The sequence below is a fragment of the Pseudophryne corroboree genome, chromosome 5, assembly GCF_028390025.1.
Source record: "Pseudophryne corroboree isolate aPseCor3 chromosome 5, aPseCor3.hap2, whole genome shotgun sequence".
Classification (NCBI taxonomy): domain Eukaryota; kingdom Metazoa; phylum Chordata; class Amphibia; order Anura; family Myobatrachidae; genus Pseudophryne; species Pseudophryne corroboree.
Window position 1 is genome coordinate 398,597,554 of NC_086448.1, and position 24,514 is coordinate 398,622,067.

The 24,514-nt window shown below is 47.3% G+C and overlaps 1 protein-coding gene across 3 annotated transcripts in view; it reads right to left on the reverse strand.

Moving 5' to 3' along the window:
* Nucleotides 1-24,514, reverse strand: part of PTPN3 (protein tyrosine phosphatase non-receptor type 3) — a 1,027,556-nt gene that overhangs the window by 30,304 nt on the left and 972,738 nt on the right. For all 3 annotated transcript variants that reach the window (XM_063922728.1, XM_063922729.1, XM_063922727.1), the window contains one exon: nt 2,323-2,458. In XM_063922728.1, the coding sequence (XP_063778798.1) occupies nt 2,323-2,458 (136 nt within the window). The remainder of the gene's footprint in view (nt 1-2,322; nt 2,459-24,514) is intronic.

Consider the following 24,514-nt stretch of genomic DNA (forward strand, 5'->3'; position numbering starts at 1 on the left):
ATCCTAAATCCTCTGTCTCACACTCGCTGTCTACCCCATCTGTGTCACCCTTGTCTGTCCTTTCTGCTACCCTGATATTTATTTCAGTGTTTTCTGCTGATGCAGCTACGTTAATATACCCTGTACTTGTCCTATATTGTCTTTAATTGTAAGTCACTTATATCTTGTTTTGCTTGTTTATGTACTTTCTAATTGGGTGCTACAGATCATGTGCGAGTCCATATAAAGGTTATTAATACTACTACTACTACTAATACTAATAATACATCATATGGGCAGGTCTGACTACATATGTGGAGGTCTGAGATGAATTTATGGAGAATGTGGGAAGCCTGATGATATATGGAGAGATATGGAGGTATGTGGGAAGATCTGATGAGCATATGGTGCGTGTCAGTACTGTGAAGGTGCATCACAGTATGAGCTTGTTCTGGGTACCAGGGCTCAATGCAACAGCTCTACATCCACCATATTGGTGCCTGGGGGCAAGGTGGTGATTAGAGGTGGTGTTCACGTCTGCATTATGTGTTCTGGGCCCCATAATTTCTGAAGGATGTCTTGGCTTTAGCTAAGGACACTGTACTCTGCAAGCCGAGATAATGGTGGCAAGAGGCAAAAAGAATAAGGGATCTTAACAGTACCTCATATAAAGACTCAAAGGGAACAGTTACAGTATAAGAATTGATTAAAAAAAAAAACACATTAAGCTCCAGAAAGGCAAAAGTTGACAGAAGAAAGGCCTTATAATCTTTGTTATTTTAATATATCTTAATACATATTAATTCAAGGCTAGCTTATGAAACAATACCTCATGGGATGAAATTTTAATTTTAAAGGTATTGACTGTCAAATCATTCCTGGAGGAAATCTCAAATAATCTTTACAGAAGGAATGTTTGACACCACTACTCATGGTGCACTATTTTATAAAATTGCCTCTAACTCCATGATATGTTTTGGAAGTATAATGTTTCCGGGCCCTTAGCAAAGTGGAAATATTTTTTTTTTACTGAAAATCCCTTGCATTTGCTTAGTAAGTAGGCTGTGAGTTTTAGAAATTCTGGATTTGGATGATACAGTACCTGATGCAAAAGGTAATGCTGCACTTTGCAGATTCTGACTCACTCGCACACAGATATTGCATATTGAATTAATAAGTGCAGTTTGGTGAAGTGGTTTTATTGCATCAATGTGACAAAGACAAGAGGCAAGAGTTGCTCGGTGTAAGCAGAATTGTATGGGACCTGGTGAGCCAGGAAGAGCTGTTTGGAGTGACTGTGGCAATAGTGTATGTGGACACATCTGTATACACAAGCTATCTCCCTGGCTCTCTGGGGTCTACCCTTATCTCCTGGGATTGTTTTATCTCCTTGCCTGTAGTGATGTTCCAGTGTGCCAATATGGTATTTGAGCTATATATTCACTGACAACGAGTGTGTATATAGCTCAGGTAAGTGCTGCATACCCCCTGAAGACTGAATATTCCAAATTGTTACTGTGATAGGCAATCTTCCCCTGGTGATAGGCATTTTCCAGACATTTCTTGCATCTCCTTAAAACGTTCCTTGCATACAGTGGGTATCGAAATAACCAATCTGCAAAGAAAACATCCCTCCAAAAGAAAGCTGGCCCATACCCAGTTTAAACCGCTAGGAAGGTATATGTACCAATACTTCAGAATAGGAGTATGATATTCTCCTTCCGTTCTTTCTGGAAGTGGGCACAGCTTTAGGTAAACTCCTGTATCTAAAAACACAACAAACTCTTTTGAACTTCACTCTAGACAAATGAGAGGCAAAGAATAAACATTCCAGGGAGTTTTCTTTGCCTGTCCTGACACTGGAGTATGGGTGGATTAATCCCTGGGCATATGCTAGCATGGAGAATGAAGAGAAAGCTAAAATATTTTATGACATAAATTTTAAAGTGAATGTGCACATATCCGTAGAAATCAAACCAGTGCAATTGGAAGTCATTTCAAACCAATTCTAAAGTGTTGGGCATCTCTATAGATTAGCAGAAAACAAACAGGATTTAGTACAAAAAACATACCCCCCAACAGAAAAATCCCCAACAAAACATTGATTCACATATAATTATGTGATCATTTTGATCAACAGTTACTGTACATACAGATACAAATCAAAGTATATGTTAGTACATTATTGAAAATTACCTTTTCGTATGTTTGTGACGTTCTTTATAAATTACATCTTATTAATACAGTTTCACAAACTTGAAGTCAGATACTGCAAAATTCTTTGCATACAATGTAAATAATAGACCCATCTGAATGCAACAATCATATATTCTTCTTACTTACAGATGTCTGAACCATCATAGCCCGCTGGTCTCGCATTTGCCTCACAATATCCAAAGGATAAACGGGTTTGTTTTGTTCAATCAGACATATTGCTGTTTCCATGGTTATCAGGACACCAGTACGACCTATTCCAGCACTGTAATAATTAGGGAATATTAATTTATTGGCAATTTACAGCCAGATTCGTGACCCAGTACCTCCTCACCCCCCCCCCTCCCTTCCCATCCACTCCACCAGGTGGCTGTGATGCCATTTTCAAAATACAGATGTGTCCTCTTACATCCTTGCTATAGTCATGCTAAAAAAGCCCCTCAACTCGCACCATGCCAGAGCGGGACTCTGTAGCGTTGAGCATCTTTTTTGCATTTTTTCCGCAAAATGCATCTTAGTCGCAAAGTAATGCACAGGACACACAAGCAGCTTGTCTATATTCTGTGTGTAATTGTGACTGTATTTACATCTGAAATGCCACGTTACAGTGTTTTTCAGGGACACAGTGTAGCATAGCATTTTGTATGCAAATACAGTGCTCGTGTGTTCTATTGGAATACTTTGCGACTAAGATGCATTTTCGTGGGAAAACAGGATTTTGGTACTTACAGATAAATCCCTTTCTCCGGTTCCCAAGGGGACACTGGAGTGCTCTTTACAGCAGGGATATAAGAGGATGCAACCAGGAGCTGGCACTTTAAATTTCTAGAAGTGTGACTAGCTCCTCCCCTTCTATGTTCCCCCTTAAAGCCAATCTAAGAAAACTGTGCCCAAGGAGAGCTGGATAAAAGGAGGAGGTTAAACAAGTACACACCATAACATTTTACAAGAAACTTGTGAAAAACTATAAGGATAGTGTCGAAGTAAAAAATATTACATAAAGAGAACATACAAACTACACACATACGCGCTATACTTGCAAATACGCGCAGCGAGCACAGCAATATATGGTAACACACGCATTTACACGAACATGCCACAGAGATGGATTCGACACCTATTTCATACAGTACATGATTATAGTGATATCAAGCACCAGACATCATGATGATTTAAAATTATATATATTGAATTAATGTCACGAATGTGTATTATTTGAACGGAACCAAATAGACCGGTCATGTTTACTATTGAAGCAACCAGATTGATGTGTAGATTCATTTGATGCTTGTAGTAAAGTTGTGGGACATTGCAGCGAATAGTTATGATTACATGTATAAAAGCTAAAATTTCTTTTGTTAGAACAATGGATGATACAGTGGACAGGAAACTCAGGCCAGCCCTTTGGACGTCTTCAAGGCTGAACCTGATCAGCATATACAAAGAGAATAGTGACTCATCATGAACGCCTCCACCAGAAAGTAAATAAAACATTGATCACAAAGGAGCTCAGTGACTTTTTGGTCTCAGAGGATGATGGACTTGCTGCCAGTTCAGTTCCTGTATTTATTTACAGAGAGAGGGAGACATAAGGTACATTGGAGGGAATGGTAATTTTATCGCTGGCATTTAACTGTAACTATATATAACTGTATGTAATACAGTGTATGTAATACACCCTCTCATCCTCCTTCCTCCTCTCCACGCCCAAACCCACCACCACCAGACGCAATCTCGGGTCTCTCAACCCCACTTTCATGTCCTCCCTCGAAACTTTCCTATCTCCTCTTTCCACTATAACTTGTCCCAACCAGGCAGCCTCCTTCTATAACTCTTCCCTAACCGCTGCTCTCGACTCTGTGGCCCCCCTCTCCTCTGTCCCCCTCCGCCGCTCCAAACCCCAACCCTGGCACACCAAACTAACACGTTTCTTACAAAAATGCTCACGCTCCGCTGAACGCTCCTGGAGGAAATCTCACTCTCTGCCGGACTTCCTCCATTTCAAGTTTATTCTCTCCTCCTACAGCTCTGCTCTTTCCCTCGCCAACCAATCCTTTTTCCAAGCACTCATCTCTTCTCAGTCCTCCTGTCCACGCTGTCTCTTTGAAACTTTCAACACTCTCCTTCGCCCCCCTCCTCCTCCCCTCCCATCCTCCCTCACTGCCACTGACTTTGCCTCCTTCTTCATCTCCAAAATTGAGGACATCCAACACGACATCTCCCGCCGTCACCCCTCTGCTACCCCCCTGTCCCCTTTATCCCTCGCCTCCATCTATCCCACCCTGTCCTCCTTCTATCCCACTTCAGAAAAGTCCACTCCCTCATCTTATCCCCCCCCTCCACCTGCCCCCCCTTCCCTCCCGTCTTCTCCGCTCCCTCTCCCTCACTGCCTGCTCCCACCTTGCTCACCTCTTTAACCTGTCCCTCTCCACCGGCATCTTCCCCTCACCATTCAAACATGCTCTGGTCTCTCCTATTCTCAAAAAGCCTAACCTCGACCCCTCATCACCCACTAACTACCGCCCCATCTCTCTTCTCCCTTTCGCCTCCAAATTACTTGAACGACTAGTCTACAGCCGTCTCACAAGCTATCTCTCTGACAACTCCACCCTCGATCCACTACAATCTGGCTTTCGCCCACTCCACTCAACTGAGACTACCCTGGTGAAAGTCACCAATGACCTGCTTTCGGCCAAATCCTCTCTCCTCCTCCGCACACTCCAAAACGTTGGCTCCTCTAGCACTGTCCTTGACTGGTTTTCTTCTTACCTCACTAACCGCTCCTTCTCTGTGTCTGCCTCCAGCACCACCTCACACCCTTCCATCCTTCCTGTTGGTGTCCCTCAGGGTTCTGTCCTTGGACCCCTTCAGTTCTCCCTGTATACCTCTTCCCTGGGTGCACTCATTAACTCATTTGGCCTTCAATACCACCTCTATGCGGATGACACACAACTCTACCTCTCATCTCCTGATCTGTCCCCCTCTGTCCTCTCTCAGGTTTCCAGCTGCCTCTCCGCAATCTCCTCCTGGATATCTGAACGCTCTCTAAAGCTCAACATGGACAAAACTGAACTCATCATCTTCCCCCCATCCAGAGCAACACCCCCGACCAATATCTCCATCATTGTTGACAACAACACCATCTCCCCCGATCCCCAACTCCGCTGCTTGGGCGTCAATCTTGACTCCTCCCTCTCCTTTGCACCCCACATCCAAGCTCTGGCACAATCCTGTCGTTTCCAGCTACGCAACATTGCTCGTATCAGGCCATATCTCTCCCAGAGTGCAACTAAACTCATCATCCACTCACTGGTCATCTCACGACTTGACTACTGCAATGTCCTCCTCACTGGCCTCGCTTGCTCCCATCTTGCTCCCCTCCAATCTGTCCTGAACTCCTCAGCTAGGCTTATCTTCCTCTCCCGCCACACCACATCTGCCACTCCCCTTCGACAAAATCTACACTGGTTCCCATTCCCCTACAGAATCCTCTTCAAACTCCTCACCCTCACATACAAGGCCATCTCTAATTCCACTGCTCCTTACATCTCCAACCTCCTTTCCCTTTATACTCCCTCCCGCCCCCTACGGTCGACTAATGACCGTCGCCTCTCCACCGCCCTGGTCACTGCTTCCCATGCATGAGTTCAGGATTTTGCCCTTGCTGCACCCCTTCAGTGGAAACCACTCCCCCGCTCCATTAGACTCTCCACGACCTTGCAAAGCTTCAAACGGGCACTAAAAACCCACCTATTCATCATAGCATACCCTCCCGATGCATAACCTAGTGCTGAAGCCGCGCCTCCACCCCCCTGCCTCATGCCGTGAACATCTCAGCTTTGCTTGCATACTGCCATCAGGCTACCTCCCACTAGCCTCCACCTCTTGTCATCTGTCTGTCGCCCCTCCGCACTAAATTGTTAGCTCTTCAGAGCAGGGCCCTCTTTCCTCTTGTTATCTAAGCCCTCGTCTCGACACATTTCACTCGCAGCTCTCCCCTACTCAACGACCATCTTTGTCCTGCTAGTAAAGGCTCATCTCCATCTATGGCCACCAGCCTCTAGTAGTACGATGATCACTCCCTCAATACTTACATCTTAGCTGTATTATGTCTTGAGAACGTGTGGTGCTTTGTTACCCATACTCTATTTCTGTTATTTATTTACTGTAATGCTATGTTTTGTCTCCCTGTACTGTCCTTTGTACGGCGCTGCAAAACACATGTGGTGCCTTATAAATAAAATGTAATAATAATAATAATAATAATAGTATGTTCTAACTGCTTACTGTGTGAGTGTAACCATGTAACTATAGTTATACTGTACTTTGTAATATATATTGAATCCATATCCTTTTAAATAACAAATATATACATCAATGAGCTTTGGAACTCAGATAATGTGTGGGTGTATTGTTTTCTCTTATGGGATGCAGTGTTTTGCGATGTATAGCACACATTCATGGGATATGGCAATAAGAGATGCAAGCATTTACAATATATATTAGAGCGGGCATTTTAAATATTTGTGAGAAATCAATTTGGCATTCTTAATAGTAACTAGTAAAAAGAAAAAAGGAACACAGTCAAAAACATGTAATGACAAACAACCATGGCAGGAAGGAACAGCACTGGATGCCCACCCAGTGTCCCCTGTGGAATCGGAGAAAGGGATTTATCGGTAAGTACCAAAAATAAGATTTTACTTACCGGTAAATTTATTTCTCGTAGTCCGTAGTGGATGCTGGGGACTCCGTAAGGACCATGGGGAATAGACGGGCTCCGCAGGAGACAGGGCACTTTAAGAAAGAATTAGGAATACTGGTGTGCACTGGCTCCTCCCTCTATGTCCCTCCTCCAGACCTCAGTTAAGGAAACTGTGCCCGGAAGAGCTGACAGTACAAGGAAAGGATTTTGGAATCCAGGGTAAGACTCATACCAGCCACACCAATAACACCGTATAACTCGTGATAAACTTACCCAGTTAACAGTATGAACAAAAACAACAGAGCATCAGCCCTTAGTTCCAGGATATTGATGTGCAGACAAGTCTCCTGACTTGACCACAGCCCCTGGAAATTTCTTCCCTGAGTGACTGCCCCCCACGCTCGGAGGCTTGCATCCGTGGTCACCAGGACCCAGTCCTGTATGCCGAACCTGCGGCCCTCGAGAAGGTGAGCACTCTGCAGCCACCACAGAAGAGACACCCTGGCCCTGGGGGATAGGGTGATCAGCCGATGCATCTGAAGATGCGAACCGGACCACTTGTCCAACAGATCCCACTGAAAGGTCCTCGCATGGAACCTGCCGAAGGGAATGGCTTCGTATGACGCCACCATCTTTCCCAGGACTCGCGTGCCTTGATGCACCGACACCTGTTTTGGTTTTAAGAGGTCTCTGACCAGAGTCACAAGCTCCTTGGCCTTCTCCACCGGGAGAAACACCTTCTACTGGTCTGTGTCCAGAATCATGCCCAGGAACGGCAGACGTGTCGTAGGAATCAGCTGCGACTTTGGAAAATTCAGAATCCAGCCGTGCTGTTGCAACACCTCCAGAGAGTGTGCTACGCTGATCAGCAACTGCTCTCTGGACCTCGCCTTTATGAGGAGATCGTCCAAGTATGGGATAATTGTAACTCCTTGCTTTCGCAGAAGCACTATCATTTCTGCCATTACCTTGGCAAATATTCTCAGTGCCGTGGACAGACCAAACGGCAACGTCTGGAATTGGTAATGACAGTCCTGTACCACAAATCTGAGGTACTCCTGATGAGGTGGATAAATGGGGACATGCAGGTAAGCATCCTTTATGTCCAGAGACACCATAAAATCTCCCTCTTCCAGGCTTGCAATGACCGCCCTGAGCGATTCCATCTTGAACTTGAACCTTTTCAGGTAAATGTTCAGGGATTTTAAATTCAATATGGGTCTGACCGAACCGTCCGGTTTCGGTACCACAAACATTGTGGAATAGTAACCCCTTCCCTGTTGAGGGAGGGGAACCTTTACCACCACCTGCTGGAGATATAATTTGTGAAATGCCGCTAACACTACTTCCCTTTCTATGGGGGAAGCTGGCAGGGCCGATTTGAGGTAACGGTGAGGGGGCATCACTTCGAATTCCAGCTTGTATCCCTGAGACACAATCTGTATAGCCAGGGGATCCACCCCTGAGCGAACCCACTGGTGGCTGAAATTTCGGAGACGCGCCCCCACCGCTCCTGGCTCCACCTGTGGAGCCCCAGCGTCATGCGGTGGATTTAGTGGAAGCCGGGGAGGACTTCTGTTCCTGGGAACTAGCTGTATTGTGCAGCTTCTTTCCTCTACCCCTGCCTCTGGCAAGAAAAGACGCACCTCGGACTTTCTTGCCTCTTTGTGATCGAAAGGACTGCATTTGGTAATACGGTGCTTTCTTAGGTTGTGAGGGAATATATGGCAAAAAAGTTGACTTCCCAGCCTTAGCTGTGGAAACTAGGGTGGTCATTCCGAGTTGTTCGCTCTGTATTTTTTTCTCGCAACGGAGCGATTAGTCGCTAATGCGCATGCGCAATGTAAATTTGCTCTGCAGTTAGGTATTTTACTCACGGCATTACAAGGTTTTTTCTTCGTTCTGGTGATCGTAATGTGATCGACAGGAAGTGGGTGTTTCTGGGCGGAAACTGGCCGTTTTATGGGTGTGTGCGAAAAAACGCTACCGTTTCTGGGAAAAACGCGGGAGTGGCTGGAGAAACGGAGGAGTGTCTGGGCGAACGCTGGGTGTGTTTGTGACGTCAAACCAGGAACGACAAGCCCTGAACTGATCGCAGATGCCGAGTAAGTGTGGAGCTACTCAGAAACTGCTAAGAAGTGTCTATTCGCAATTCTGCTAATCTTTCGTTCGCAATTTTGATAAGCTAAGATTCACTCCCAGTAGGCGGCGGCTTAGCGTGTGCAAAGCTGCTAAAAGCAGCTTGCGAGCGAACAACTCGGAATGAGGGCCTAGGTCCGAGAGACCGTCGCCAAACAATTCCTCACCCTTATAGGGTAAAACCTCCATGTGCTTTTTAGAGTCGGCATCACCTGTCCATTGCCGAGTCCACAGGACGCTTCTGGCAGAAATTGACATTGCATTTATTCTAGAGCCCAGTAGGCAAATGTCTCTCTGGGCATCCCTCATATATAGGACAGCGTCTTTTATATGCCCCAGGGTCAGTAATATAGTATCCTTGTCCAAGGTATCAAGTTCCTCAGACAGAGTATCTGTCCATGCTGCTACAGCACTACACATCCAGGCCGACGCAATTGCCGGCCTTAGTAGGGTACCTGAATGTGTATAAGCGGACTTCAGGATACCTTCCTGCTTCCTATCCGCCCAACTGTATATATGCTCTTTTATGCCAAGAGGTACTTAATTGCTGCCCAGGGCGCCCCCCCCTGCGCCCTGCACCTTACAGTGACCGGAGTGTGCGGGTTTAATGTGGGAGCAATGGCGCACAGCTGCAGTGCTGTGCGCTACCTCATATGAAGACTGGAGTCTTCTGCCGCCGCTTTCGAAGTCTTCTTGCTTCTCACGCCGGCTTCTGGCTTTGCGAGGGGGACGGCGGCGCGGCCTCCGGGATCGGACGACCTGTGTTCGATCCCTCTGGAGCTAATGGTGTCCAGTAGCCTAAGAAGCATGACCTATCCACAGTGAGTAGGGCTGCTTCTCTCCCCTCAGTCCCCCGTAGCAGAGAGTCTGTTGCCAGCAGATCTCTCTGAAAATAAAAAAATCCTAACAAAATACTTTCTTATTAGCAAGCTCAGGAGAGCTCACTAAAGTGCACCCAGCTCGTCCGGGCACAGATTCTAACTGAGGTCTGGAGGAGGGACATAGAGGGAGGAGCCAGTGCACACCAGTATTCCTAATTCTTTCTTAAAGTGCCCTGTCTCCTGCGGAGCCCGTCTATTCCCCATGGTCCTTAAGGAGTCCCCAGCATCCACTAGGACGTTAGAGAAATACTGTTTTCTCCTTCATCCACTGGGGGACACTGGAGTGCTCTTTACAGTGGGGACATCCCAGAGCTCCCATCACAGGCGGGAGAGTGCTGGGAACCCTGCAAAACAGCACGGCCATACTGCGAGGCAGAGGCCGCTAAAATATCGAGCCGGTAGAACCAGACAAAAGTATGTCTGCCTGACCAAGTGGCTGTCCGACACATTTGGGTCACAGAAACCCAGCGGGCAGCCGCCCACAAGGACCCACAGAGTGTGTGAATTGCGCAGAAGTGGAAACAGAAGGCTTCTGAGAAGCCACCACATAGGTCTGCCTGATGGTTAGACAGACCTAGTGGGCCAGGGTCTGTGTAGAAGCTGACCATCCTGGACTGGCAGCATCATACAGGACAAACAAGGAATCAGATTTCCAGATAGAAGTAGTTCTGTCCACGTAGATCTTGCCTGATATCCCTCTGGAAGTAAAGCCAACCTCTTCTGGAAGAATATAGAAAGTGCAGGTACCTGAACTTTCAAAGCTCTATTAGTAGCACCATGGCGTCTTCTCTCTTTATGCGCTGCAGTAGACATGGCAATAGAGGAAATGGTGGAAACAGACAAATTGGGACTGCCAAGGTGTCTTGAGGGCATCCACTGCCATTGCCGCCGGGACTCTCGTCCGACAGCAGTATAGCAGCAGTTAGTGATTGTGCTGGGATTATTATTATTATCCTTTATTTTTATGGCGCCACAAGGGTTCCGCAGCGCCCAATTACAGAGTACATATGCACATAATCAAAACAGGAAAACAGTGACTTACAGTTGAAGACAATTTAGGACAAGTACAGGGTAACTAAGCATAACTACACCAGTAAGTGACAGAGATAAGTTCCAGGTGGCTAAAAAACTGCGTGATTTGGGCAGTTGAGGATTATTAAAGTAAAAAAAGGATAAGCACATGGAGGAAGAGGGCCCTACTCGTGAGAGTTTACATTCTAAGGGATGCCATGAGGATGCTCTGTGGAAGACCCCACCGACGGACAAGCTGTTGGAATACCTGGGGATGGAGAGCCCACTCCCCCTGGTAAACATCCTGATGGCTGAAATAAATTGCCTCCCAATTTTCTATGCCTGCAATGAAGATCGCCGACATGGCCTGTGCGTATTTCTCTGCCCAGAACAGAATGCGGCTCATCTCTCACCGCTGGGTGGCTACGATTACCGCCCTGTCGGTTGATGTATGCCACCGCCGTGGCATTGTCCGACTGCACTCTGATGGCCCGCCCGTGAAGCAGATGTTCTGCCTGTTGCAGAGCGTAGAATACTGCCCTTAATTCGAGGATGTTTATAGGCAAGGTAGATTCTTGGGGGGGTCCATTGCCCCTGAAACTGGTTTTCCATGGTCACCGCCCCCCATCCTCGCAAAATTGCGTCTGTTGTGAGGAAAGTCCACTCCCAAATTCTGAACCTCTTGTCTTCCAACAGGCGAGATTCAACCCTTTGATGGAGAAACAGATGTGATCCGGACCACAGACACAGCTGAAGAGGCCTTGAATGAAAACGCCAGTATGGAATAGCCTCGAAGGCTGCTACCATCTTTCCGAGGAGAAGTATACATAGGTGTACAGATACTCGACAATGGTGTAGAACCAACCTCACCATCTCCTGTACAGACAAAACTTTTTCCAGAGGGAGGAATACCATCTACAGGGCTGTTTAGAGAATCATCCTCAGATCCTCAGAAACTGTAGCTTCTGCATTGGTCGCAGATGAGACTTTTGGAAGTTTAGGATCCACCCTTGTGGAATGAGGAGCCTGTGAGTCACTTCGATGTTCTGAAGCAACTGGCCCCTGAAATGAGCCTTCAGGAGAAGATCGTCCAGATAAGGGACAATCGTAACCTCTTGTGTCCGAAGTAGAGCCATGATGATGGCCATGACCTTCATGACCACCCTGGGGGCTGAGGACAGGCCGAACAGCAAAGCCTGGAATTGGAAGTGAGAGTCCCGAATGGCGGATCTGTGAAACAATTTGTGCAGAGGCCAAATGGGAATGCAGGTAAGTGTCCTTGATGTCTAAGGACACCATAAACTAGTTTTGTTCTAGTCCTGCTATAACCGACTGAAGGGACTCCATCTTGAATTTGAGTACTCTCAAGAAAAGATTGAGAACCTTCAAATTCATAATTGCACAAGGAATAGGCTTCAGTAGAAGCCCTGTTTCTGCTTGTGTGTGGGGACTGGGACCAACACCCTTGCTTGCCAAAAGTTTGTAGACAACTTCCTGCAGTACGACCCCAGTCATCTGGATATGATTCTGTCCACACTTACCTGTAATCTTATAGACGAGCTCTCACCTTGGGGTCCCCCAGGTGAGAGAGAAGCCTGTCATGCACTGGGCTTGTTGGTGGACTTACTGTCCTGGTTGCTGGAGTGTGCTCCTTCTCAGCCACAACCTCTGGAATACCAATGAGCTGTAGCTCCTCTTCTGAAACGGCCACTGAACTTGGAAGGTGCATGAAAGGACCAAAAGGAAGGTCCCATGTAAGACCTCTGAGGAGCTGGAGCAGCCAGGAAATTCCGTTGAGATAGATGGCACCACAATTAGATGGTTAATGTGGAAAGTTGAGACCACCTTAGGAAGGAAAGACATCTTTGTACGAAGCTCAGCCCTATCTTCGTGGAACACCAGGTAAGGAGGATGGCAGGATAGAGCTCCGACAACCTTCTGGCTGAAGCTGAGGCAAGGAGAAGTATCAACTTCCAAGTAAGATACTTCATCTCCACTGTTTCCAAAGGCTCGAACAAATGAGATTGTACAAAGGAGAGAACCTTGTCCAGGTCCCATGGGGCCCTGGGAGGTACAAAGGGTAACATAGTAACAGTTATTGAGGTTGAAAAAAGACAAAGTGTCATTCTACTTCAACCTTTTTTTTATAATTCTTACACTACTCTGTGTTTAACACTACTTTACTATACTGAACCAAATGAAGTTAAGTTATTAATTCTAATTAACACTATAAATCATGCTTTTTCTAAAATACATTCACTTTAAATGCTATATCATTGGACATTTTTTTTAGTTAGAAATTTATCTAATCCATTTATAAACGTATTGATTGAGTCCACCATTAGTACATTCTCAGGCAGTGATTTCCAAATCGTTACTGCGAAGAACCCTGTAATGGACAGTGTAAAATATAGAGACTGAGATAGTGAAGCAGAGGTACTGTAGGAGAGGAGACAGTTTGGGAATAGCGTCACACTGGCCCTAATAGTACTCTACAGCAAAGCTACTGTGCTAGGCACATCAGTAACTTAGGCAAAGTGAAAGTAAGTTACCTGTACAGCAAAAGCTCTCCTACCAGCCTAACGATCCCACTGTATTACTCACAAATGCCTGGGGGGGGGGGGGGGGGGGCTAGTGTCACAGTCTCAGTGCTGTCTCATTAGCACCAGTAGACTGTCATGCTGCATACTCCGGTGGTGGTATGGCTGATGGGGGACCCTGATGCGCGCCGCATGTAGCGGCGTCCAGTCTACCCCAGAGACATTGGTTTCTGCAGCTCATTGGTGCGAGCCGGACGCAGCTGCAATGGTGTTCCCCCAGCAGCTGCATCATCGCAGACAGTCAGGGGCGGATGCTGCCTGTCTGTCCTCAAATGCTTTGTGAATCTAATGTTAAAAATAATTAAGCCCTGTGCCGCAGCCCAGATAGTTACCAGCTCCCTCGGCACACTGAAAAGACTGGCTTGGAGGGAGGACATAGAAGGGGAGGAGCTAGTCACACTTCTAGAAATGTAAAGTGCCAGCTCCTGGTTGCAACCTCCTATATTCCCACTGTAAAGAGCACTCCACTGTCCCCTAGTGGATGAAGAAGAAAAATGCACACAAAAAAAGACACTGCACTAGAGTCACATGGTACTCACGAGTTATGTTTAACACAACTTTCATTGTGTCACAGATCCGGATCAACTCTGGACTGTACATAAAGAGCAACTGTAGTCAGGATCTAGCCATGGGCTGCAAGTCACCGGATGGGGACATGGTGTCCAAACACTACAGGGTGGCGGGGCTTAGTGGCCAAACACTGGATGAATGGAACTACAGCACAGAGAGGAGTGCCCTCAGCCTGGACTGAGTTCAGCAGCTGTAGAATTGCAGTGGGTTAACCCTGGTATGGAGTGCACAGAAATAGTAACTGTAGCCAGAGCCTGGTCCTAGGCTGCAGGGCTATGAGCTGCCGAAGCTGGTGACCAGTAACCAAGCTCCAGCTCTAGGGCTTGGGGATATAGCAAAGGTAAAAATATTGTAATAAAAATAAGAATTTACTTACCGATAATTCTATTTCTCGTAGTCCGTAGTGGATGCTGGGAACTCCGTAAGGACCATGGGGAATAGCGGCTCCGCAGGAGACAGGGCACATCTAAAGAAAGCTTTAGGATCACCTGGTGTGCACTGGCTCCTCCCCCTATGACCCTCCTCCAAGCCTCAGTTAGGATACTGTGCCCGGACGAGCGTACACAATAAGGAAGGATTTTGAATCCCGGGTAAGACTCATACCAGCCACACCAATCACACTGTACAACTTGTGATCTGAACCCAGTTAACAGCATGATAATAGAGGAGCCTCTAGAAAAGATGGCTCACTACAACAATAACCCGAATTTTTTGGTAACAATAATTATGTACCAGTATTGCAGACAATCCGCACTTGGGATGGGCGCCCAGCATCCACTACGGACTACGAGAAATAGAATTATCGGTAAGTAAATTCTTATTTTCTCTGACGTCCTAGTGGATGCTGGGAACTCCGTAAGGACCATGGGGATTATACCAAAGCTCCCAAACGGGCGGGAGAGTGCGGATGACTCTGCAGCACCGAATGAGAGAACTCCAGGTCCTCCTCAGCCAAGATATCAACTTTGTAGAATTTTACAAACGTATTTGCTCTTGACCAAGTAACTGCTCGGCAAAGTTGTAAAGCCGAGACCCCTCGGGCAGCTGCCCAAGATGAGCCCACCTTCCTTGTGGAGTGGGCATTTTAAGATTTTTGGCTGTGGCAGGCCTGCCACAGAATGTGCAAGCTGAATTGTACTACAAATCCAACGAGCAATCGTCTGCTTAGAAGCAGGAGCACCCAGTTTGTTGGGTGCATACAGGATAAACAGCGAGTCAGATTTTCTGACTCCAGCCGTCCTGGAAACATGTATTTTCAGGGTCCTGACCACGTCAAGCAACTTGGAATCCTCCAAGTCCTTAGTAGCCGCAGGTACCACAATAGGTTGGTTCATGTGAAATGCAGAAACCACCTTAGGTAGAAAATTTGAGGACGAGTCCTCAATTCTGCCCTTTCAGAATGAAATATTAAGTAAGGGCTTTTATATGATAAAGCCGCCAATTCTGACACCCGCCTGGCTGAAACCAGGGCTAACTCGTCACTTCCATGTGAGATATTTTAAGTCCACAGTGGTGAGTGGTTCAAACCAATGTGACTTTAGGAAACTCAACACAACATTGAGATCCCCAAGGTGCCACTGGAGGCACAAAAGGAGACTGTATATGCAGTACCCCTTTTACAAATGTCTGAACTTCAGGCACTGAAGCCAGTTCTTTTTGGGAGAAAATCGACAGGGCCGAAATTTGAACCTTAATGGACCCTAATTTTAGGCCCATAGACAGTCCTGTTTGCAGGAAATGGAGGAAACGACCCAGTTGAAATTCCTCTGTAGGGGCCTTCTTGGCCTCACTCCACGCAACATATTTTCGCCAAATGCGGTGATAATGTTTTGCGGTTACGTCTTTCCTGGCCTTGACCAGGGTAGGGATCTTCAGGATCCGGCGTTCAACCGCCATGCCGTCAAACGCAGCCGCGGTAAGTCTTGGAACAGACAAGGCCCCTGCTGGAGCAGGTCCTTTCTTAGAGGTAGAGGCCACGGTTCGTCCGTGAGCATCTCTTGAAGTTCCGGATACCAAGTCCTTCTTGGCCAATCCGGAACCACGAGTATAGTTCTTACTCCTCTCCTTCTTATGATTCTCAGTACTTTTGGTACGAGGGGCAGAGGAGGGAACACATACACTGACTGGTACACCCACGGTGTTACCAGAGCGTCCACCGCTATTGCCTGAGGGTCCCTTGACCTGGCGCTATATCTGTCTAGTTTTTTGTTTAGACGGGACGCCATTATGTCCACCTTTTGTTTTTCCCAACGGTTTACAATCAGGTGGAAGACTTCTGGGTGAAGTCCCCACTCTCCCGGGTGAAGGTCGTGTCTGCTGAGGAAGTCTGCTTCCCAGTTGTCCACTCCCGGAATGAACACTGCTGACAGTGCTATCACATGATTTTCCGCCCAGCGAAAATCCTTGCAGCTTCTGCCATTGCCCTCCTGCTTCTCGTGCCGCCCTGTCTGTTTACGTGGGCGACTGACGTGATGTTGTCCGATTGGATCAATACCGCCTGACCCTGAAGCAGGGGTTTCGCTTGACTTAGGGCATTGTAAATGGCCCTTAGTTCCAGAATGTTTATATGAAGAGATGTCTCCAGGCTTGACCATAAGCCCTGGAAATTCCTTCCCTGTGTGACTGCTCCCCAGCCTCGCAGGCTGGCATCCGTGGCCACCAGGACCCAGTCCCGAATGCCGAATCTGCGGCCCTCTAGAAGATGAGCACTCTGCAACCACCACAGGAGGGATACCCTTGTCCCTGGTGACAGGGTTATCCGCTGAAGCATCTGAAGATGCGACCCGGACCATTTGTCCAGAAGGTTCCACTGTGCGTGGAATCTGCCGAATGGGATTGCTTCGTAGGAAGCCACCATTTTTACCCAGAACCCATGTGCATTGATGCACTGAGACTTGGTTCGGTTTTTGGAGGTTCCTGACTAGCTCGGATAACTCCCTGGCTTTCTCCTCCGGGAGAAGCCCCTTCTTTTTGGACTATGTCCAGAATCATCCCTAGGAACAGAAGACAAGTCGTCGGAACCAGCTGTGATTTTGGAATATTGAAAATCCAATCGTGCTGCCGCAACACTACCTGATATAGTGCTACACCGATCTCCAACTGTTCCCTGGATCTTACCCTTATCAGGGAATCGTCCAAGTAAAGGATAACTAAAATTCCCTTCCTTCGAAGGAATATCATCATTTCGGTCATTACTTCAGTAAAGACCCGGGGTGCCGTGGACCATCCCTACGGCAGCGTCCGAACTGATACAGTTCTGTACCATAACCTGAAATACCCTTGGTGAGAAGGGTAAATTTTTACATGAAGGTAAGCCTCCTTGATGTCCCGAGACATCATGTAGTCCCCTTCTTTCAGGTTTGCAATCACTGCTCTGAGTGACTCAATTTTGAATTTGAACCTCTGTATGCAAGTGTTCAAAGATTTTAGATTTTAAAATCGGTCTCACCGAGCCGTCTGGCTTCGGTACCACAATAGTGTGGAATAATACCCCGTTCCCTGTTGCAGGAGGGGTACCTTGATTATCACCTGCTGGGAATACAGCTTGTGAATGGCTTCCAAAACTGCCTCCCTGTCAGCGGGAGACGTCGGTAAAACAGACTTTTGGAAACGGCGAGGGGAATACGTCTCGAATTCCAATTTGTACCCCTGAAATATTATCTGAAGGATCCAGGGGTCTACTTGCGAGTGAGCCCACTGCGCACTGAAATTCATTGAGAACGGGACCCCACCGTGCCTGAACTTGTAAAGCCCTAGCGTCATACTGAGGGGCTTGGCAGCGGCGGAAAAGGGTTTCTGTTCCTTGGAACTGGCTGATCTCTGCAGCCATTTTCCTCTCCCTCTGTCACGAGCAGAAAAGAGGAACCCTTTTGTCCGCCTGCCAACCAGGACTGCGCCTGATAATACGGCGTCTTATTTTGAGAGGCGACCTGGGGTACATCCCCTCTTTTAAGGCAATACTTCCAAATGCCGTTTGGAATCCGCATCACCTGACCACTTTACTGGAATAATTGGACAACGCACTTATACTTGATGCCAGTCGGCAAATATTCCGCTGTGCATCCTGCATATATAGAAATGCATCTTTTAATTGCTCTATAGGCAATAATATACTGTCCTTATCTAGGATATCATATTTCCAGTCAGGGAATCCGACCACGCCAACCCAGCACTGCACATCCAGGCTGAGGCGATTGCTGGTCGCAGTATAACACCAGTATGTGTGTAATTACATTTTAGGATACGCTCCTGCTTTCTATCAGCAGGATCCTTAAGGGCGGCCATCTCAGGAGAGGGTAGAGCCCTTGTTTTTACAAGCGTGTGAGCGCTTTATCCACCCTAGGGGGTGTTTCCCAACGCACCCTAACCTCTGGCGGGAAAAGGTATACTGCCAATAACTTTTTAGAAAATATCAATTGTTATCGGGGGGAAACCCACGCATAATCACACACCTCATTTTATTTCTCAGATTCAGGAAAACTACAGGAAGTTTTTCCTCACCAAACATAATACCCCTTTTTTTTTTGGTGGTATTCATATTATCAGAAAAGTGTAAACTTTTTCCATTGCCTCAATCATGCAATGTGTGGCCCTATTGGAAATCACGGTTGTCTCTTCACCGTCGACACAGGAGTCAGTACCCCTGTCGGCGTCTGTATCTGAGGTAACGGGCGCTTTAGGGCCCCTGTATGAGACGTCTGGACATGCACAAGCTGAGTAGCCGGCTGTCTCATGTCAACCACTGTCTTTTATACAAAGCTGACACTGTCACGCAATTTCAACAGTACATCCACTCAGGTGTCGACCCCCTAGGGGGTGACAACACTATTTCAGACACTCTACTCCGTCTCCTCATCATTTTTCTCCTCATATATGTCGACACCAACGTACCGACACACAGCACACACACAGGGAATGCTCTGATAGAGGACAGGACCCCACTAGCCCTTTGGGGAGACAGAGGGAGAGTTTGCCAGCACACACCAGAGCGCTATATATATATACAGGGATAACCTTATATAAGTGTTTTTCCCTTTATAGCTGCTGTATTGTTATATACTGCGCCTAATTTGTGCCCCCCTCTCTTTTTTAACCCCTTTCTGTAGTGTAGTGACTGCAGGGGAGAGCCAGGGAGCTTCCCTCCAACTGAGCTGTGAGGGAAAATGGCGCCAGTGTGCTGAGGAGATAGGCTCCGCCCCTTTCTCGGCGTCCTTATCATCCTTTTTCTGTATGTTTTGGCAGGGGTTAAATGCATCCATATAGCCCAGGAGTTATATGTGATGCATTTATTTTAGCCATATAAGGTTTTTTTATCGATTTATTGCGTCTCAGGGCGCTGCCCCCCCCAGCGCCCTGCACCCTCAGTGACCGGAGTGTGAAGTGTGCTGAGAGCAATGGCGCACAGCTGCGGTGCTGTGCGCTACCTTATCTGAAGACAGGATCGTCTTCTGCCGCCGATTTTTCCGGACCTCTTCGCTCTTCTGGCTCTGTAAGGGGGACGGCGGCGCGGCTCCGGTGACCCATCCAGGCTGAACCTGTGATCGTCCCTCTGGAGCTAATGTCCAGTAGCCTAAGAAGCCCAATCCACTCTGCACGCAGGTGAGTTCGCTTCTTCTCCCCTTAGTCCCTCGATGCAGTGAGCCTGTTGCCAGCAGGTCTCACTGAAAATAATAAACCTAAACTAAAACTTTCACAAAGAGCTCAGGAGAGCCCCTAGTGTGCACCCTTCTCGTCGGGCACAGAAATCTAACTGAGGCTTGGAGGAGGGTCATAGGGGGAGGAGCCAGTGCACACCAGGTGATCCTAAAGCTTTCTTTAGATGTGCCCAGTCTCCTGCGGAGCCGCTATTCCCCATGGTCCTTACGGAGTTCCCAGCATCCACTAGGACGTCAGAGAAATATATGATAGATATGTAGATAGATAGCACGGCAGTCAGCAGCACTCCTTTCTGTGACCAATGTAAATGAAACAATAGCCGGTGTCCTCCATAGGTGACTATAGCAGCCACCATATACTGTACAAATGCACAATAGGTGGCACTCACGGCTTCTCTTGAAGAGACGATAGGACACTGTCTGTATAAGACTTATACAGACATTGTCCTGTTGTCTCTTAAAGAGGAGTCGTGAGTGCCGCCTATTGTGTAGACAGACAGACAGACAGACAGACATAGTTTATTTTTATCAATCAACAGAATGAAAAGTGAATGAACAGAAGAGAAATCTAAATCAAATCAATATTTTTGAAGGAACTCAGCTGGGAGTTTGTTCCAAACATCTTGAAGGACTATCCACAGATCTTCTGTGGATGTAGGCTTGCTCAAATCCTTCTGTCTCTTCTTGTAATCCCAGACAGACTTGATGATGTTGAGAGCAGAGCACTGTGGGTGCCATATCATCACTTCCAGGACTCCTTGTTTTTCTTTACTCTGAATATAGTTCTTAATGACATTATGGCTGTTTGTTTGGGGTCATTGTCCTGCTGCAGAATAAGGTTGGAGACAATCAGATGCATCCCTTATGGTACTGCATGATGGATACAGATGTAGTCACGCTCAGCTAGAGTGGTTACATAACAAATGTGTGCAGCGTAAATAGATGCTTCCATTCATGCGAATGGGGCGCATATATGACACGTGCATGTTCCAGATGCTCCTGATGTCACACACGCCATGGATGTAGCCACGATGAGGTGTTCTTAATGCTGAAAAATACAGGCAGGTACTTATCCATCATGTAGCACCATCAGGTAGGCATCTGATTGCCTCCAAATTTATTATGTTGCAGGAAAACGACCCCAAACATACAACCAATGTCATTAAGAACTATCTTCAGCATAAATAAGCTCAAGGAGTCCTGGAAGTGATGATATGGCCCCCACAGAGCCCTGATCTCAACATCATTAAGTCTGTCTGGGATTACATGAAGAGACACATACTGTACTGTTATATGTCCAGGTAATCTCAAGCACAGAGTAGTGACCACTCCCCTTATACATTAGGGACAGTGGGGCAGATGTATTAAGCCCAGAGAACAGATAAATAAGTAATAAACCAGTGATAAGCGCAAGTTGATAACGCACCAGCCAATCATTATGGATTTGAAAAAACAGGATTTTAATACCTACCGGTAAATTATTTTCTCCTAGTCCGTAGAGGATGCTGGGGTCCATTTCATGACCATGGGGTATAGACAGTTCCGCAGGAGCCATGGGCACTTTAAGACTTTTCAAGGGTGTGAACTGGCTCCACCCTCTATGCCCCTCCTCCAGACCTCAGTTATAGGAACTGTGCCCAGGGAGACGGACATTTCGAGGAAAGGATTTACATTTATACTAATGGTGAGAATCATACAAGCTCACACCTCAACCAAGCCGCACAACATGGCATTCAACATAACACACGCCAACAGGCATGAACCATTTACAGCAACATGCTGAAAACAAATGTAACACAACTTGTGTAACTAATTGAACAAAACTGCAGGTAAAGTTCGCACTGGGTCGGACGCCCAGCATCCTCTACAGACTAGGAGAAAAGGATTTACCGGTAGGTATTAAAATCCTGTTTTCTCATACGTCCTAGAGGATGCTGGGGTCCATTTCATGACCATGGGGTTTATACCAAAGCTCCAGTACGGGCGGGAGAGTGCGGATGATCATGCAGCACCGATAGACCAAACTGGAGGTCCTCATCGGCCAAAGTGTCAAACTTATAAAATTTACTAAAAGTGTTTGACAGCGACCAAGTAGCTGCTCAGCAAAGTTGTAATACCGAGACCCCCCCAGGCAGCCGCCCAGGACGAGCCCACCTTCCTAGTAGAATGTGCCTTCACCGACTTCGACAACGGCAAACCAGCCGAAGAATGAGCATGCTGAATCAAACCTGTGATCCATCGCGCAATGGTCTGCTTGGAAGCAGGACACCCAATCTTGTTGGGAGAATACAGGACAAACAGAGCCTCTGTTTTCCGTATCCGAGCTGTTCTAGCGACATAAATCTTCAAAGCCCTAACCACATCTAGAGACCTTGGCCAGTATTTACTAAAAATCTGAGTTTGGTCGATTTGTGTTTTTTTCTAAGTCCCAATCCGGGAATTCACTAAGCACCAATCTCGGCAGTGTTTGGACTATTCGTAATGGTTTGAAGGACAACGTTCAAAAATACAAATGAATAGACCATCGGTCAAACGCGGCTGTTATTTCATAGAATACGGGCATTCACTATTCATTCGTATTTGGGTGTTAGTTTCTGAGTACTTAAGTGCGGGTCTGTTTTTTTTTGATTCGTTAAAAAAAAGCAGCAATAAAATAGACCCGCTTTTTCCAGTCGAGTTTGGATAACCATGCACAGATCAGTGAGATCTGTGCATGGTTATCTATGGGAAAGGGACTGTTTAGTGTAAAAACGGGGAAAAAAATTGCGTGGGGTCCCCCCTCCTAAGCATAACCAGCCTCGGGCTCTTTGAGCCGGTCCTGGTTGAAAAAATATGGGGGGAAAAAATGACAGGGGTTCCCCCATATTTAATCAACCAGCACCGGGCTCTGCACCTGGTCCTGGTTCCAAAAATACGGGGGACAAAAAGCGTAGGGGTCCCCCGTATTTCTGAAACCAGCACCGGGCTCCACTAGCTGGGGAGATAATGCCACAGCCGGGGGACACTTTGATATCGGTCCTTGCGGCCGTGCCATTAAAACCCCAACTAGTCACCCCTGGCCGGGGTACCCTGGATCAATCAAGGGGTCCCCCCCTCCAGCCACCCAAGGGCCAGGGGTGAAGCCCGAGGCTGTCCCCCCCATCCAAGGGCGGCAGATGGGGGGGCTGATAGCCAAGTGTGAAATTGTGAATATTGTTTTTAGTAGCAGTACTACAAGTCCCAGCAAACCACCCCCGCAAGCTGGTACTTGGAGAACCACAAGTACCAGCATGCGGTGGAAAACCGGGCCCGCTGGTACCTGTAGTACTACTACTAAAAAAATACCCCAATAAAAATAGGACACACACACCGTGACAGTACAACTTTATTACATACATGCACACCAACATACACACATACTTACCTATGTTCCCACGAGGCTCGGTCCTCTTCTCCATGTAGAATCCTAGGGGTACCTGTTGAAAAAAATTATACTCACTTAATCCAGTGGAGAATCCGGCCTTTGAATAATCCACATACTTGAAAAAAAAAAAAAAAAAAAAAACGCAAACCCGACCACGCACTGAAAGGGGTCCCATGTTTACACATGGGACCCCTTTCCCCGACTGCCAGGACCCCCCCTGACTCCTGTCAAAGAGGGTCCCTTCAGCCAATCAGGGAGCGCCACGTCGTGGCACCCTCCTGATTGGCTGTGTGCTCCGGTAGTGTCTGTCAGCAGCACACGGTAGTGATACAATGTAGCGCCTATGCGCTCCATTGTAGCCAATGGTGGGAACTTTGCAGTCGGCGGTGAGGTTACTTTCGGTCAACCGCTGACCGCAAAGTTCCCACCATTGGCTACAATGGAGCGCATAGGCGCTACATTGTATCACTGCCGTGTGCTGCCTGACAGACACTACAGGAGCACACAGCCAATCAGGAGGGTGCCACGACGTGGCGCTCCCTGATTGGCTTAAGGGACCCTCTTTGACAGGAGTCAGGGGGGGTCCTGGCAGTCGGGGAAAGGGGTCCCATGTGTAAACATGGGACCCCTTTCAGTGCGTGGTCGGGTTTGCGTTTTTTTTTTTTTGCCAAGTACGTGGATTATTCAAAGGCCGGATTCTTCACTGGATTATGTGAGTATAATTTTTTTCAACAGGTACCCCTAGGATTCTACATGGAGAAGAGGACAGAGCCTCGTGGGAACATAGGTAAGTATGTGTGTATGTTGGTGTGCATGTATGTAATAAAGTTGTACTGTCACGGTGTGTGTGTGTGTGTGTACTGTTTTTATTGGGGTATTTTTTTAGTAGTAGTACTACAGGTACCAGCGGGCCCGGTTTTCCACCGCATGCTGGTACTTGTGGTTTTCCAAGTACCAGCTTGCGGGGAGGCTTGCTGGGACTTGTAGTACTGCTACTAAAAACAATATTCACAATTTCACACTTGGCTATCAGCCCCCCATGGATGGGGGGGATCAGCCTCGGGCTTCACCCCTGGCCCATGGGTGGCTGGAGGGGGGGGACCCCTTGATTGAAGAGGTCCTCACTCCTCCAGGGTACCCCGGCCAGGGGTGACTAGTTGGGGTTTTAATGGCACGGCCACAGGGACCGATATCAAAGTGTCCCCCCGGCTGTGGCATTATCTCCCCAGCTAGTGGAGCCCGGTGCTGGCTTCAGAAATACGGGGGACCCCTACGCTTTTTGTCCCCCGTATTTTTGGAACATGGACCAGGCGCAGAGCCCGGTGCTGGTTGATTAAATATGGGGGAACCCCTGTCAT